At 39.1% G+C, this 13642-nt stretch overlaps 1 protein-coding gene across 3 annotated transcripts in view; it reads left to right on the top strand.

Annotated features, from left to right (window-relative positions):
• Positions 1-13642, top strand: part of SMYD4 (SET and MYND domain containing 4) — a 53810-nt gene that overhangs the window by 13857 nt on the left and 26311 nt on the right. For all 3 annotated transcript variants that reach the window (XM_045070000.1, XM_045069998.1, XM_045069999.1), the window contains exons 3-4: positions 6132-6276; positions 13402-13491. In XM_045070000.1, the coding sequence (XP_044925935.1) occupies positions 6132-6276; positions 13402-13491 (235 nt within the window). The remainder of the gene's footprint in view (positions 1-6131; positions 6277-13401; positions 13492-13642) is intronic.

Raw genomic sequence — 13642 nt, 5'->3', positions numbered from 1 at the left:
TGAACTTTTAGCTATAGATGTCAAATTTTGCTCTTAACTCCAAATCACATGTATATACTTTGTTTTTGCCTCATCATCGTAACTATATTATAGCTTTTAATGTAATATAATCAATAGAATATAATGTTGGTTAAACAAATGTCTATGTAAATACTACTCATATGAATCATAGACTTTGAATTACATTTCTCTTCTTGTACAATTCTTGTTTTCCCTGTAGTTAATAATTGCCTCCATTTTAATTTTTTCTATGTATCTGTCACTGCTTCATCCCCAAACTGCTTTACTTAGAACAAGGTAGCTCTGAAGACTTGTTTGTAAAACTATTCAATCATAATCTGAAATGACCAAAACATTTAAACTTACACTCTGTATGAATGTCCATTAAATAAAAGTATGAATTGGGCCTTTAAAGTTTAAACCCAGGCATATACTTTTCTTTCTTGCTGGTTTAGTCTTTGAGGAATGTTTTCCCAAGATAGGTAACTTTTATCAGTATTGTCCTTTTGAGGACAATGACCCTCCCCCACAATTAATAATATCTCACTGCCTGGGAAATCCTAAACAGACTCATTATTCACACTGTTTGTTTTGATTTTATACTGATTCAGCTGGCAAACCTTGTTGTACCAGAAAGCAAGGAAGCATTAAAAGACTAATGGATTTGTATATAAAGAGAACATAAGGGACAACCTGAAGAGGTTCCCACTGGCCAAATTTAGAACAAATGGAGCATCAAAATGTATTATAAAAAGTTTCTTTTTTTTTTCTTTTAAGATTTTATTTATTTATTTGACAGAGAGAGAGAGATCACAAGTAGGCAGAGAAGCAGGCAGAGAGAGGGGGGGAAGCAGGCTCCTTGCTGAGCAGAGAGCCCGATGTGGGGCTCGATCCCAGGACCCTGGGATCATAAGCTGAGCCAAAGGCAGAGGCTTAACCCTCTGAGCCACCCAGGCACCCCTAAAAATAGTTTCTAACATTGAATTATTTTAAGTCTATGGCTATACTCAAAGACATAAATAAGTAAAAGAAAGGAGGAAACATTTGTCTTACAGAAAGCCAATTAATAAATTTAGAAATAATGATAGAACTAGAAAATCACCATTTTATAACCCAGGATAATAACTGATTGCGGCAGTGGTCATCGATGGATGTTCAAACCATTAGAAGAAAGCCCATTGGAACAGGTTATTCACATGGTTTAAAAGTATGACCCTCAGATTACTTACTAAGTTCAGAGGGAAAGGTATCTTTACATTGGAGAGATCCACAATCACCACTTTAAGCAGGCAGCCAAACTTAGCATCATCAGTGGGGACTACTTGATATTATATGTCTCCTGACTTGAAGCAATAGGAAATATACAGATTCGTCTATGTACTAATATCCTTGACAAGAATTGTTTAATCTGAACCTGATCATGAGGAAGCAGTGACACAAAACCAGAGTGTGGAACATTTCTTGTCCTGAGTCTTCAAAAAAGTCAGTCATGAAAAACAAAAAAATTATCAGACGTACTATCCTCTGTACCCTGTGCTGAGGCTAGGACTTGATGCTTTGCTGGTTGACAAGAGAGGCTTTCCCTTTATAGGTGTCTAGAGAGAAAAGGCAAGACTGGAAGAAGAATCTTGATTCTTTCTGTCTGCTCCCTAATTAGAATCCACATGAAAAGAATGAAGTTGGACCTTTACCTTATACCAGATACAAAAGCTAACTCAAAATAGCCCAGGGACTTAAAACTTCAGCACTAAAACTAACTTTTAGAAGAAAACCTGAGGCAAAAGCTTATGACCGGCTGGCAGTATTTTCTTGGATACAACACCAGAGACACTGACAACAAAAGAAAAAATAGACAACAAATGAAAATTAAAATACTTTGTGCATAAAAAGATAATAACAGAGTAAAAAGGCAACCCATGGGAGGGCACCTGACTGGTTCAATCAATAGAGCATGCGACTCTTAATGTCAGGGTCATAAGTTCAAGCCCCACATTAGGCAGAGAGATTACTAAAAATAAAAATAAAAAGACTTTTTTTAAAAAAGCATCCCACAGGGGTCATGATCCCGGGGTCCTGGGATTGAGCCCCGTATCGGGCTCTCTGCTCAGCAGGGAGCCCGCTTCTTCCTCTCTCTCCCTGCCTGCCTCTCTGCCTACTCTGTCTGTCAAATAAAAAAAAAGTATTCCAGAGAATGGGAGAAAATACTGGTAAATCACATATCTGATAAGAATTAATATTTAGAATATATAGCAAACTCTTACACTCAACAGCAAGAGAACAAACAACCTATTAAAAAATGGACAAGGGATGCCTGGGTGGCTCAGTTGGTTGGACGACTGCCTTCAGCTCAGGTCATGATCCTGGAGTCCCGGGATCGAGTCCCGCATCGGGCTCCCAGCTCCATGGGGAGTCTGCTTCTCCCTGACCTTCTCCTCGCTCATGCTCTCTCTCACTCTCTCTCTCTCTCAAATAAATAAATTAATTTAAAAAAAATTCTTTCTTGAAAAAAAAAAAAATGGACAAAAAGGGCACCTGGGTGGCTCAGTCAGTTAAGTGTCTGCCTCTAGCTCAGGTCATGATCCTGGGGTCCTGGGATCAAGCCTCACATCAGGCTCCCTTCTGAGCAGGGAGTCTGCTTCTCCCTCTCCCTCTGGCCCTCCCCACTGCTTATGCTCTCACTTACTCATTCTCTCTCAAATTAAAAAAATAAAAAACTTTAAAAGATGGACAAATTACTCAAGTAGTTCTCCCAAGAGGATATATAAATGGCCAATAAGCACATGAAAAGTCACTAGGGAAATGCAAATCAAAACTACAATGAAATAATACCTCACATTCATTAGGATGACTCCTAGGGAAAAAAACAAAACAAAACAAAACAAAAATAGCACGCGTCAGTGAGGATGTAGAGAAACTGGAGCCTTTGTGCATTGCTGGTGGGAATGTAAAGTGGTATAGCCACTCTGGAGAACAGTGTAATTCTTCAAAAAATTAGAACTTTTTTAGAAATAAAAATTAGGCGCCTGGGTGGCTCAGTGGGTTAATCGTCTGCCTTCAGTTCACATCATGATCCCAGGGTCCTGGACTAAAGTCCCTTGTTGGGCTCCCTGCTCAATAGGGAGTTTGTTTCTTCCTCTCCCTCTCCCCCAGCTGGTGCTTTCTGTCAAATAAGTAAATAAAATCTTTAAAAAAAATTAAAACTAGGATTACTGTATGATCCAGCAGTCCCGCTTTTACATTTGTACCCCCAAAGAATTGAAAACAGAACTTGCACAGATATATTTGTACACCAGTGTTTATGACAGTATTTTTCACAATAGTCCAAAATGGAAACAACCCAAGTGTCCATCCACAGATAAATGGATAAACAAAATTTGGTATGTACATAGAATAGAATATTCTGCATCCATAAAAGATGAAATTCTGATACATGCTACAATAGGGATGAATCCTGGGAATAGGATGCTAAGTGAAATAAGCCAGGCATAAAAGGGTAAATATTGTATGATTCCACTTCCTGAAGTACCTAGAATAAACAAATTCATAGAGACAGAACATAGAATAGAGGTTATCAGAGGCTACGGAGAAGGAGGAGTGGGGAGTTATCTTTTGATGAGTACAGAGTATCAATTTGCAGTGGTGACGAAGTTCTGGAAATGGATGGTAGTGATGATTGTACAATATTATGAGTGAGCCCAATGCCACTGAACTGTATACTTAAAAATGGCTAAAATGTAAATTTTTTCATGTATATTTTATCACCATAAAAAGATTAATTAGAAAAATTGTTTTATCTCACTTCCTTGAATTCTTATTGTACTATTCCAGAAGAAAGTTTGAAATGTTAAAAAAAAAAAACAAAGGATAGAACATCCAGTTGCTTTTGAAAACTTTCAATCAATTACTGAGTTAACTTGGTACCTAAAGAAAAGAAAATGATTGCAGCTAAGTTGTTAATTGCCCTGAAGAACAATTAGACAATATTGAATTTATCATCATTTTGGATTAGGATAAAGAATATCCATTGTTAGGCAAGAAGAGTTTTGCAGTTCACCACAATCTTTTCGTTTGAACTAGGATTTTCGGGGTTAACCTAATTTAACACAAAAATAAAAAAGAACACGCCTTATGGTACACCAGATATGCATGGGGTATAGTCCTCATAGTGTTTTAGACTGGAATTTATTTAAAGCAGACAAGCACACTTTAAAGATTTTATTTATTTATTTTAAAGAGAGAGCCCCAGTGTGGGGAGGAGCGGAGGGAGAGGGACAAGCAGACTCTGCACCGAGCACAAAGCCGAACATGGGGCTCAATTCAGGACTCTGAGATCATGACCTGAGCTGAAATCAAGAGTTGGGATGCTTAACCAACTGAGCCATGCAGGTGCCACAAGCACCTTTTAAATTAAATTTTTTAATTAAATTAAATCTTTTTTAATTTTTGTTTTTGTGTTGAGATTTTTTCTATATTGTGTTTAAATACTAATAAGGTATTTGATATTAACTCATGCATAGTAACGTTTTGTGAAATTTCAATATATACGTACTCAGATGCATCATACCGAATCATAATTTATTTATTTATTTTTAAGATTTTACTTATTTATTTGACAGAGAGAGATCACAAGTAGGCAGAGAGGCAGGCAGAGAGAGAGAGAGGAGGAAGCAGGCTCCCTGCCGAGCAGAGAGCCCGATGTGGGACTGGATCCCAGGACCCTGAGATCATGATCTGAGCCGAATGCAGCGGCTTAACCCACTGAGCCACCCAGGCGCCCCTGAATCATAATTTAAAAGCTATTCCCTACTACAGGTCTTTGTAAGCAAAAATTTGAAATACACTTTTCTAAACATTCTTAAGTTTTGATTTTGATTTCTTTGACCCAAGAGTTGCTTAAGAGAATTTTTAGTTTTCACGTTATGCGTATTTTACTTTATTGCTTTACAGTCAAAGAGAGAACCTAGGGTCTTCTATAGTATTTCTCCTTGATGGAAGAAAGGTATAGTCTCCATTGCCAGTATATGTGTATATTTGTGTGTGTATTAGATCAAATTTCTTAATTTTACTATAATATAGAGCATTTGTATACTTTTTTTTTTTAGCTTTTCAGGCTAAAATACTTTCAGAATTACTTGAAAAAACAGTACCAAGGAATTGTTGTGTTAGGGCCACCTGGCAACTTAGTTGGTTAAGCATCTGACTGTTGATTTTGGCTTCAGGTCATGATCCCAGGGTCATGGGATCGGGCTCCCTGCTGATTGGAGAGCCTGCTTCTCCCTCTCCCTTGGCTGCTCCCCCTGCTTGTGCGCGCGCTCTCTCTCTCGCTCTCGCTCTCTCTCGCAAATAAATAAATAAATAAATCTTAAAAAAAAAAAAAAAGAATTGGGGCGCCTGGGTGGCTCAGTGGGTTAAAGCCTCTGCCTTCAGCTCAGGTCATGGTCTCAGGGTCCTGGGATCCAGCCCCACATCGGCTCTCTGCTCAGCAGGGAACCTGCTTCCTCCTCTCTCTCTGCATGCTTCTCTGCCTACTTGTAATCTCTGTCTATCAAATAAATAAATAAAAATCTTAAAAAAAAAAAAAGAATTGCTGTGTGATTTCCTTTGTTAAATACAAGTCAACCAAGTAAATTTTAAAAATCAAATTGGCTTTATTAATTGATTCATAAATTGAGCACCATCTTGGGTTGCCTGGGTGGCTCAGTTAAGTATATGCCTTCAGGTCGTGATTCCAAGGTCCTGGGATTAAGCCCTATATCGGGCTCCTTGATCAGAGGGGAACCTGCTTCTCCCTTTCCCTCTACGTCTTCCCTCTGCTTATGCGCACTCTCTCAAATAAGTAAATCTTAAAAAAAAAAAAAAAAAAGAAAAAGTTGAGCGGCATCCCATCTGGCAAGTAGAGGGGAGCTCCAAAGGGCTACAGGAAAGGGAAGGTTTTTAAAGGTAGAAAGGGAGTAGAGAAGAAGGAAATTATTAGCAAAGAATCCATTGTTTTAGGCAAGGCCACTCTTCCCCATTCACATTACATGACACAATCCCAGGGTTTTATAGGTACTCCCATTTCAAGTTCAATGGTTAGGAGCTTCTCTTGAAATAACAAATGTGTGCTCTTTTTTGTTTATTTCTTCATGAAGGCCTGAGGATGAGACGTTTTTAAAAAGTCTCGCTAGCGGTTACCTTGTGGGAAAGGACCCCAATGCTCCTCCTTTCTACAGAGAAGAAGGAAATAAAAAATTTCAGAAGAAGGATTATGTGGGAGCCACAGTGCTGTACTCTAAGGTAAGTCACCCCCAGCTCAGCAGAAAGGGCTATGTTAACAATTTAGCAATGTGTATTTAAGCTTTTTGCTGAATTGTGTAGCCACTGGTTGCTTTGTTTATAATTTGTAAATTGAATTTGATAAAGAAAACCGGCAAGCGCACCTTGGTGGCTCAGTGGGTTAAAGCCTCTGCCTTCGCCTTAGGTCATGATCTCAGGGTCCTGAAAAGGAGCTCCACATCGGGCTCTCTGCTCAGCAGGGAGCCTGCTCCCCCGCCCCCGCCTGCTGCTCTGCCTACTTGTGATCTCTCCCTCTCTCTGTCAGATAAATAAATAAAATCTTTTAAAAAGAAAGAAAACCGGCAAAATTCTGCTGTTGGTTATATGCCAGGACAACAGGTAGTTTGTATTGTGTGTCCTGGGTTTCATCCAGAAACTTCTATTCTCAGATTCCCACAGATACCTTGTAGCACTATAGGCTTATTGGACCCCTGGCTCTGCCTTGTCCAGTGTCTGTTAGCTGTCTTTGAATTGCGTGCCATTTTTATTTGATGACCAACGAGGCTGTTGGTTTGATAGTTCCAGTTTAGAGAGCACCTCAATTTTTGGCTAGCCACAGTGATAGTTTACAACCAGTATGACTTAGAAGTCTGAAAGGAAAACAAGTTCAATTGCTGCAGCCTATTTGAACTCCATTTGGAAGGTTGTCAACAGATGGCAGAGATACCTAGGAGATAATGAGTTTGGTTCCAGACTATCTCAGTAAAGCTTGTCAAGTGAATTTTTTGGTTTCCTGGTGCACCTAAGGGTTGTTTACACCATATCCTTGTCCGTTAAGTATGCAATAGCATGAAGTCTACAAAATATGTATACATACCTGGGGCGCCTGGGTGGCTCAGTGGGTTAAAGCCTCTGCCTTCGGCTCGGGTCATGATTCCAGAGTCCTGGGATTGAGCCACGCATCAGTCTCTCTGCTCGGCAGGGAGCCTGCTTCCCTTCCTCTTTCTCTTTGTCTGCCTGTCTGCCTACGTGGGATCTCTGTCTATCAGATAAATAAAATCTTTAAAAAAAATGTATACATACCTTGCTCCACATCCCCTCCAACACATGTTGTTTCCTGTCTTGTTAATTTTGGCCATTCTAACTGGTGTGAGGTGGTATCTCAATGTGGTTTTGATTTGAATCTCCCTAATGGCTAGTGATGATGAACATTTTTTCATGTGTCTGATAGCCATTTGTATGTCTTCATTGGAGAAGTGTCTGTTCATATCTTCTGCCCATTTTTTGATATGATTGTTTTGTGTGTGTTGAGTTTGAGGAGTTCATTATAGATCCTGGATATCAACCTTTTGTCTGTACTGTCATTTGCAAATATCTTCTCCCATTCCGTGGGTTGCCTCTTTGTTTATTTTGACTGTTATCTTTGCTCTTACACTGTTGGTGGGAATGCAAGTTGGTGCAGCCTCTTTGGAGAACAGTGTGGAGATTCCTCAAGAAATTAAAAATAGAACTTCCCTATGACCTTGCAATTGCACTCCTGGGTATTTATCCCAAAGATACAGATGTAGTGAAAAGAAGGGCCATCTGTACCCCAATGTTTATAGCAGCAATGGCCACGGTCGCCAAACTGTGGAAAGAACCAAGATGCCCTTCAACGGACAAATGGATAAGGAAAATGTGGTCCATATACACTATGGAGTATTATGCCTCCATCAGAAAGGATGAATACCCAACTTTTGTAGCAACATGGACGGGACTGGAAGAGATTATGCTGAGTGAAATAAGTCAAGCAGAGAGAGTCAATTATCATATGGTTTCACTTATTTGTGGAGCATAACAAATAGCATGGAGGACATGGGGAGTTAGAGAGGAGAAGGGAGTTGGGGGAAATTGGAAGGGGAGGTGAACCATGAGAGACTATAGACTCTGAAAAACAACCTGAGGGGTTTGAAGTGGCGGGGGGGCCGGTGGGAGGTTGGGGTATCAGGTGGTGGGTATTATAGAGGGCACGGATTGCATGGAGCACTGGGTATGGTGAAAAAATAATACTGTTATGCTGAAAATAAATAAAAAATTTTTTAAAATGTATACATACCTTAATTTAAAAATACTTTATTGCTAAAAACAATACCACCATCTGAGCTTTCAGCAAGTGATTGTCACTCATCCCAGCTCACCATAACAAATACAATAATGATGAACGGCTTGAAGTATTGCAGGAATTAACGAAATGTAACACGTAATGTAAGCAAATGCCATTACACAGTGCCGACAGACTTGCTCGATGCAGGAGTGCCACAAACCTTTCATTTGTGGGGGGAAATAATACCATGTCTGAAAAGCACATTAAAATGAGGTATGCCAGTATTTAAAATTAAGCATCACTGAGTTAGATTTTGATGAGAAAGAGTGGCTTTTATCAATCTGCTGCCTTTACTGTCTGGCTTCCATGGTAGAAACTGAAACAGGACCCCTGAGAGACTTTTCTTCTATAACATTTAAGAGATAAATATGGGCCTAAAGCAAGAGTGAACCGATCCCCTACCCCCCCATCTGTGATCTTGCATATTGAAAGAATGAGTATGAACTTGAATGGTGTACCCCTACTCTGAATCTTTACCAGGGCCAAGTGTTAATATTTGGAATTAGTTTTCCAGCAACTATCAGACTTAGAACAAGAAGCTCTCGGACTGATGAAGGCTCTGCTTTGTAATGTTGTCACATAAAGTATTTACTGGACTCCTGTAAGCATTAGTGAATGCTGAAGAATTAAGGTTCACTAGATTTAATGATACACTAATAAATGGCTTAATAGTTCTTTTTCAGAGCTAATTTCTTCTGCTTTATGCTTGCCCATCAGAAATGTGATCCCATGGGAAGTTTTTCAAGGAAAACAAGTAAAAAAGTGAAATCAGACAAAAAAAATTAAGGCTTGCTCTGGATATGGAGGGAGATGAGCCTTCCTATTGCATGAAGCTAAAATTTTGGTGGTTATGGCACTTTGCAGTTTTCTACAAAGCTGCTCTTTTCTTTCTTTTTAAAAATAATATTTGTTGTTTTTATCTCATTATCAAAGTACTATATTTTGTAATTTACTTGGAAAATAGAGAGAAGCATAAGGAGTAAAAAAATCCCATAACCAATGATAGGCACTGTTAACATTTTTGCTTATATCCATCCAGACACTTTTTTCCTCCGAAAATATGTTTTTCTTTTACAAAATTGGGATAATGCTGCACTTACTGTTTTGTAATCTGGTTTTTTCCCTCAACAATTTATTGTGACCATTTTCTCGTGTTATTAAATTTTCCACTAGCCCATGATTTTTTACAGCTAGCTCAGTGTTCCATTACAGGGAACTGTACTTGATTTAATGTCTCCTAATGCTGGCAGATTGCTTGGTATTGCAGAGCTATAAAGGAACGTCTTTCTATGTAAATATTTTTACACATCTGATGGTTTTCTTAGGATAAATTCTGAGAAGAGCAATTGCTGGGTCAGTTGAATGTATTTCTTTAAGGCCTTTGGTACTTGATGCTGAATTGTTCTCTAGGAAAGAACTAGTTAATAACCCTTCTAGTGAAGTATGGGAACGTTCATTTCTCTATGTCCTTAGCAATACTAGTTATTTTTTTTTTAAGATTTTATTTATTTATTCGACAGAGAGAGAGAGATCACACGTAGGCAGAGAGGCAGGTAGAAAGAGAGGAGGGAAGCAGGCTCCCTGCTGAGCAGAGAGCCTGATGCGGGGCTCAAACCCAGGACCCTGAGATCATGACCTGAGCTAATGGCAAAGGCCTAAACCACTGAGCCACCCAGGTGCCCCCCCCCCTTTTTTTTAGTATTTTATTTATTCGACAGATCACAAGTAGGCAGAGAGGCAGGTAGAAAGAGAGGAGGCAGTACTAGTTATTAAGATTTTGGGGTATCTGGGTGGCTCAAATAGTTAAGCACCTGCCTTCGGCTCAGGTCATGATCCTGAGGTCCTGAGATAGAGCCTCATATTGGGCTCCCTGCTTGGCAGGAAGCCTGCTTCTCCCTCTCCTTCTACAGCTCTCCCTGCTTGCGCTCTTGCTCTCCCTATCAAATAAATAAATAAAATCTAAAAAACAAAAAGATTTTATTGTTTATCTATTTATTTTTAAAGATTTTATTTATTTATTTGAGAGAGAGCTAGAGAGAAAGAGCACAAGGAAGGGGGAGAGACAGAAGGAGAGGGAGAAGCAAACTTTCAGCTGAGCAAGGAGCTCACAGGGGGGGCTTGATCCCAAGACCCTAGGATCATGAACCTGAGCCCAAGGCAGACACTTAACTATCTGAGCCACCCAGGTGCCCTTCTATTTATTTTTGAATAGGAAATGTATCTACATAGTTCAAATTCAAAAAGTAGAGAGTATATTTATAATATAGTCTATTTCTTCTGTTCCCGTTGCCACCTGTTTACACAACACCAGAAGCGAACCTGGTTAAATGTATCTTTCCAGGGGCACCTGGGTGGCTCATTGGTTAAGCTGCTCTGACTCTTGATCTCAGCTCAGGTCATGATCTCAGGGTCTTAGGATGAAGCCCCACCTCAGGCTCCTCACTCAATGCTTAGCAAGGAGTTTGCTGCATTCTCTCCCTTTGTACCTCCCCCTGCTCACATGCGAGCACTCTCTCTCTCTCAAGGAAATAAATAAATCTTTTCTTTTTTTATGTATCTTTCCAGAGATACTTTGGCATATAAAAATGAATACAAATACTCTTATTCCTGCACACACACTTTTTATATAAATAACATTCTGTATACCCTATTCAGCCCCGTGCTTTTTTCAATTAATAGTATCTTGAAAATCATTCTACATCAGTACATGAAGAGCGTCCTTATTCTTTTCTTGATAGCTACATGATTTTCCATAATATGGATATATAGTTTATTTAACCAGTGTCTTGTAGATCTATACATAATTGATCTAAGTTGTTTCCTATCTTTTGCTATTCCAAACAACCTAGTGTTGAGAAACTTTGCATATGTTATTTTGTCCATATCTTTAGGGTAAAGGCTTCTATCTGTAGGATAAATTCAAGAAGAATTGCTGGTGTAATGGAGATATAAATGATACAGATGGATGTGAAAGATACATACATATTGCTAACTTGCCCTTCCTAATCGTGAAACCAACTTATACTCCCGCTGGCAACATAACAGAACGCCCATTTTCCCACTCCTTTGACAACTCAGTGCCTATCAATTTTATTTATCTTTGCCAGTCTGATAGGTAAAAAATAGGGATTTTTCTCAATTTATCAGATGAAAACTTTTTATTATGGTAGAATACACACTACAATGTTCCATTTTAACCATTTTTAAGTATATATAATGGAGTAGCATTAATAAGCACATTCACAGTGTTGTGCAGCCATCATCATTATACATTTCCAGAACATTCTCACCAACCCAAACAAGCAATAACTCTCCATACCTCCCTTCCCCCTCACCTCAGGCAACCTCTGTTCTACTTTCTGTCTCTCTGATACTGCCAATTCCAGGCACCTCATGCAAGTGAAATCATACAATACTGGTTCTTGTGTTTCTGGCTTATTTTCCTTAGCATAATCATTTCAAAATCCAGTAGAGTTTTAATTTGCATTTTGCTGATTAGGAATGAAGTTGAGCATTTTTTCATATGTTTACGAGCCATTTATATTTCACATTAGAACTCTCTGTTCCTATTATTTGCGTATTTTCCTATTGAATTATTGGTCATCATCTTATGGATCTGTAGGAACTAATTATAAAGTAAAGAAATGAGCCCTTTGCCTGTGATAGGAGTTGCAGATATTTTTTCCAATTCCATGTTTGCCTTTTGAGATTGCTTTTATTGGTAAAGAAATGTTTTATGTAGTCAAATTTATTAACCTCTTATAAAACTTCTGGGTTTTGTATCATAGTTAGAAAGGGATTCCTCACTCCAACATCGCTTTAGGTTATTCCCATAGTTTCTTCTAGTGCTCCACGAGTTTCATTTTTTACATTAAGATTTTTTTTTTAAAGATTTTATTTATTTATTTGACAGAGAGATCACAAGTAGGCAGAGAGGCAGGCAGAGAGAGAGAGAGGAGGAAGCAGGCTCCCTGCTGAGCAGAGAGCCCGATGCGGACTCGATCCCAGGACCCCGAGATCACGACCTGAGCCGAAGGCAGCGGCTTAACCCACTGAGCCACCCAGGCGCCCTACATTAAGATTTTGGTCCAATTAGAATTTATCCTAATGAAAGGTTTATCATAGAGAGCCAGCTTTGTCTTCAGTGACTACCTTCTGGTCACAATAATTTTACTGAGTAATCTCTATCTTTTCTTCAGTGGTTTAAGATGCTGCCTTTATGATAATTATTAATCGTTGCCAGTTTGGTGGTAGAAAAAAATGAAACATTGTGTGCTTTCGTTTTCATATATTTTGTGATCCACAAATGAACTAACTATTTGTTTTCTAAGAAAGAAGTATCATTAGTGTTTCTTCTTCTGTGAATTTCTATTTGTGCCACTCACCCTTTGTTATGTGCAGGATTGTGCTTGCAATATTTTCCTCCATTTTCATTTACCTTCAGTATTGTTTGTGGCTGAAGCTCCATCTGATGCTGCTGTCTTCAAAGTGCTTTGAATATTTATTTCCTCACTTGATCTTCACGGCTTGGCTCTAAGGTAGTTAAAAATGAAGCCGAAGCACAAAGAGATCCACTAACTTTACCAATTTCCTATTATCTTTTATAGTATAGCCCTTATTATATGAAAAAAAAAGTTGGTTTTTTTTGAAGATTTTATTTATTTGTTTGTCAGAGAGAGAGTGCGTGTGCAAACACAAACAGGGAAGCAGCAGAGGGAGAGGGAGAAGCAGACTACCCACTGAGCCTGACCTGGGGCTTGATCCCAGGACCCTGGAATCATGACCTGACTTGAAGGCAGACACATAACTGACGAAACCACCCAGGTATCCCCCCCAGAAACACTTTAAAGATGCTAGTTTTTGGTGTGCCTGGCTGGCTCAGTAGGTGGAGCATAGGACTCTTGATCTTGGGGTTATGAGTTCTGGCTCCAAGTTGGGTATAGAAATTATGTTTTAAAATTCTAGTTTCCTTTGATGTCTTTAACTGGTTCATTGTTTTGCAGGGAATATCCCATGCGAGGCCTCACACTGCGGACATTTCACTGTGTTATGCCAATCGCTCTGCGGCCCTCTTCTACATGGATGAGTATGAAGTGAGTATCGGGGTGCCTGGTGTGTTTGAAAATGATTGGTAGGGGGTTCACTAGAAGACTAGACCTTCAGCTCTGCTCCTACCTTAGAGCACTAAAATTGGCCCCTGCTATGAACTGGTCAAGTTGGAAGAAAATTGGTATCCTCCCAAAT

This window comes from Mustela putorius, unplaced genomic scaffold (assembly GCF_011764305.1).
Source record: "Mustela putorius furo isolate JIRA1106 unplaced genomic scaffold, ASM1176430v1.1 tig00003962_pilon_pilon_pilon, whole genome shotgun sequence".
Taxonomy (NCBI): Eukaryota; Metazoa; Chordata; class Mammalia; order Carnivora; family Mustelidae; genus Mustela; species Mustela putorius.
The sequence above is the reverse complement of the archived record's forward strand: the minus strand, read 5'-3'. Positions and strand labels throughout refer to the sequence as shown.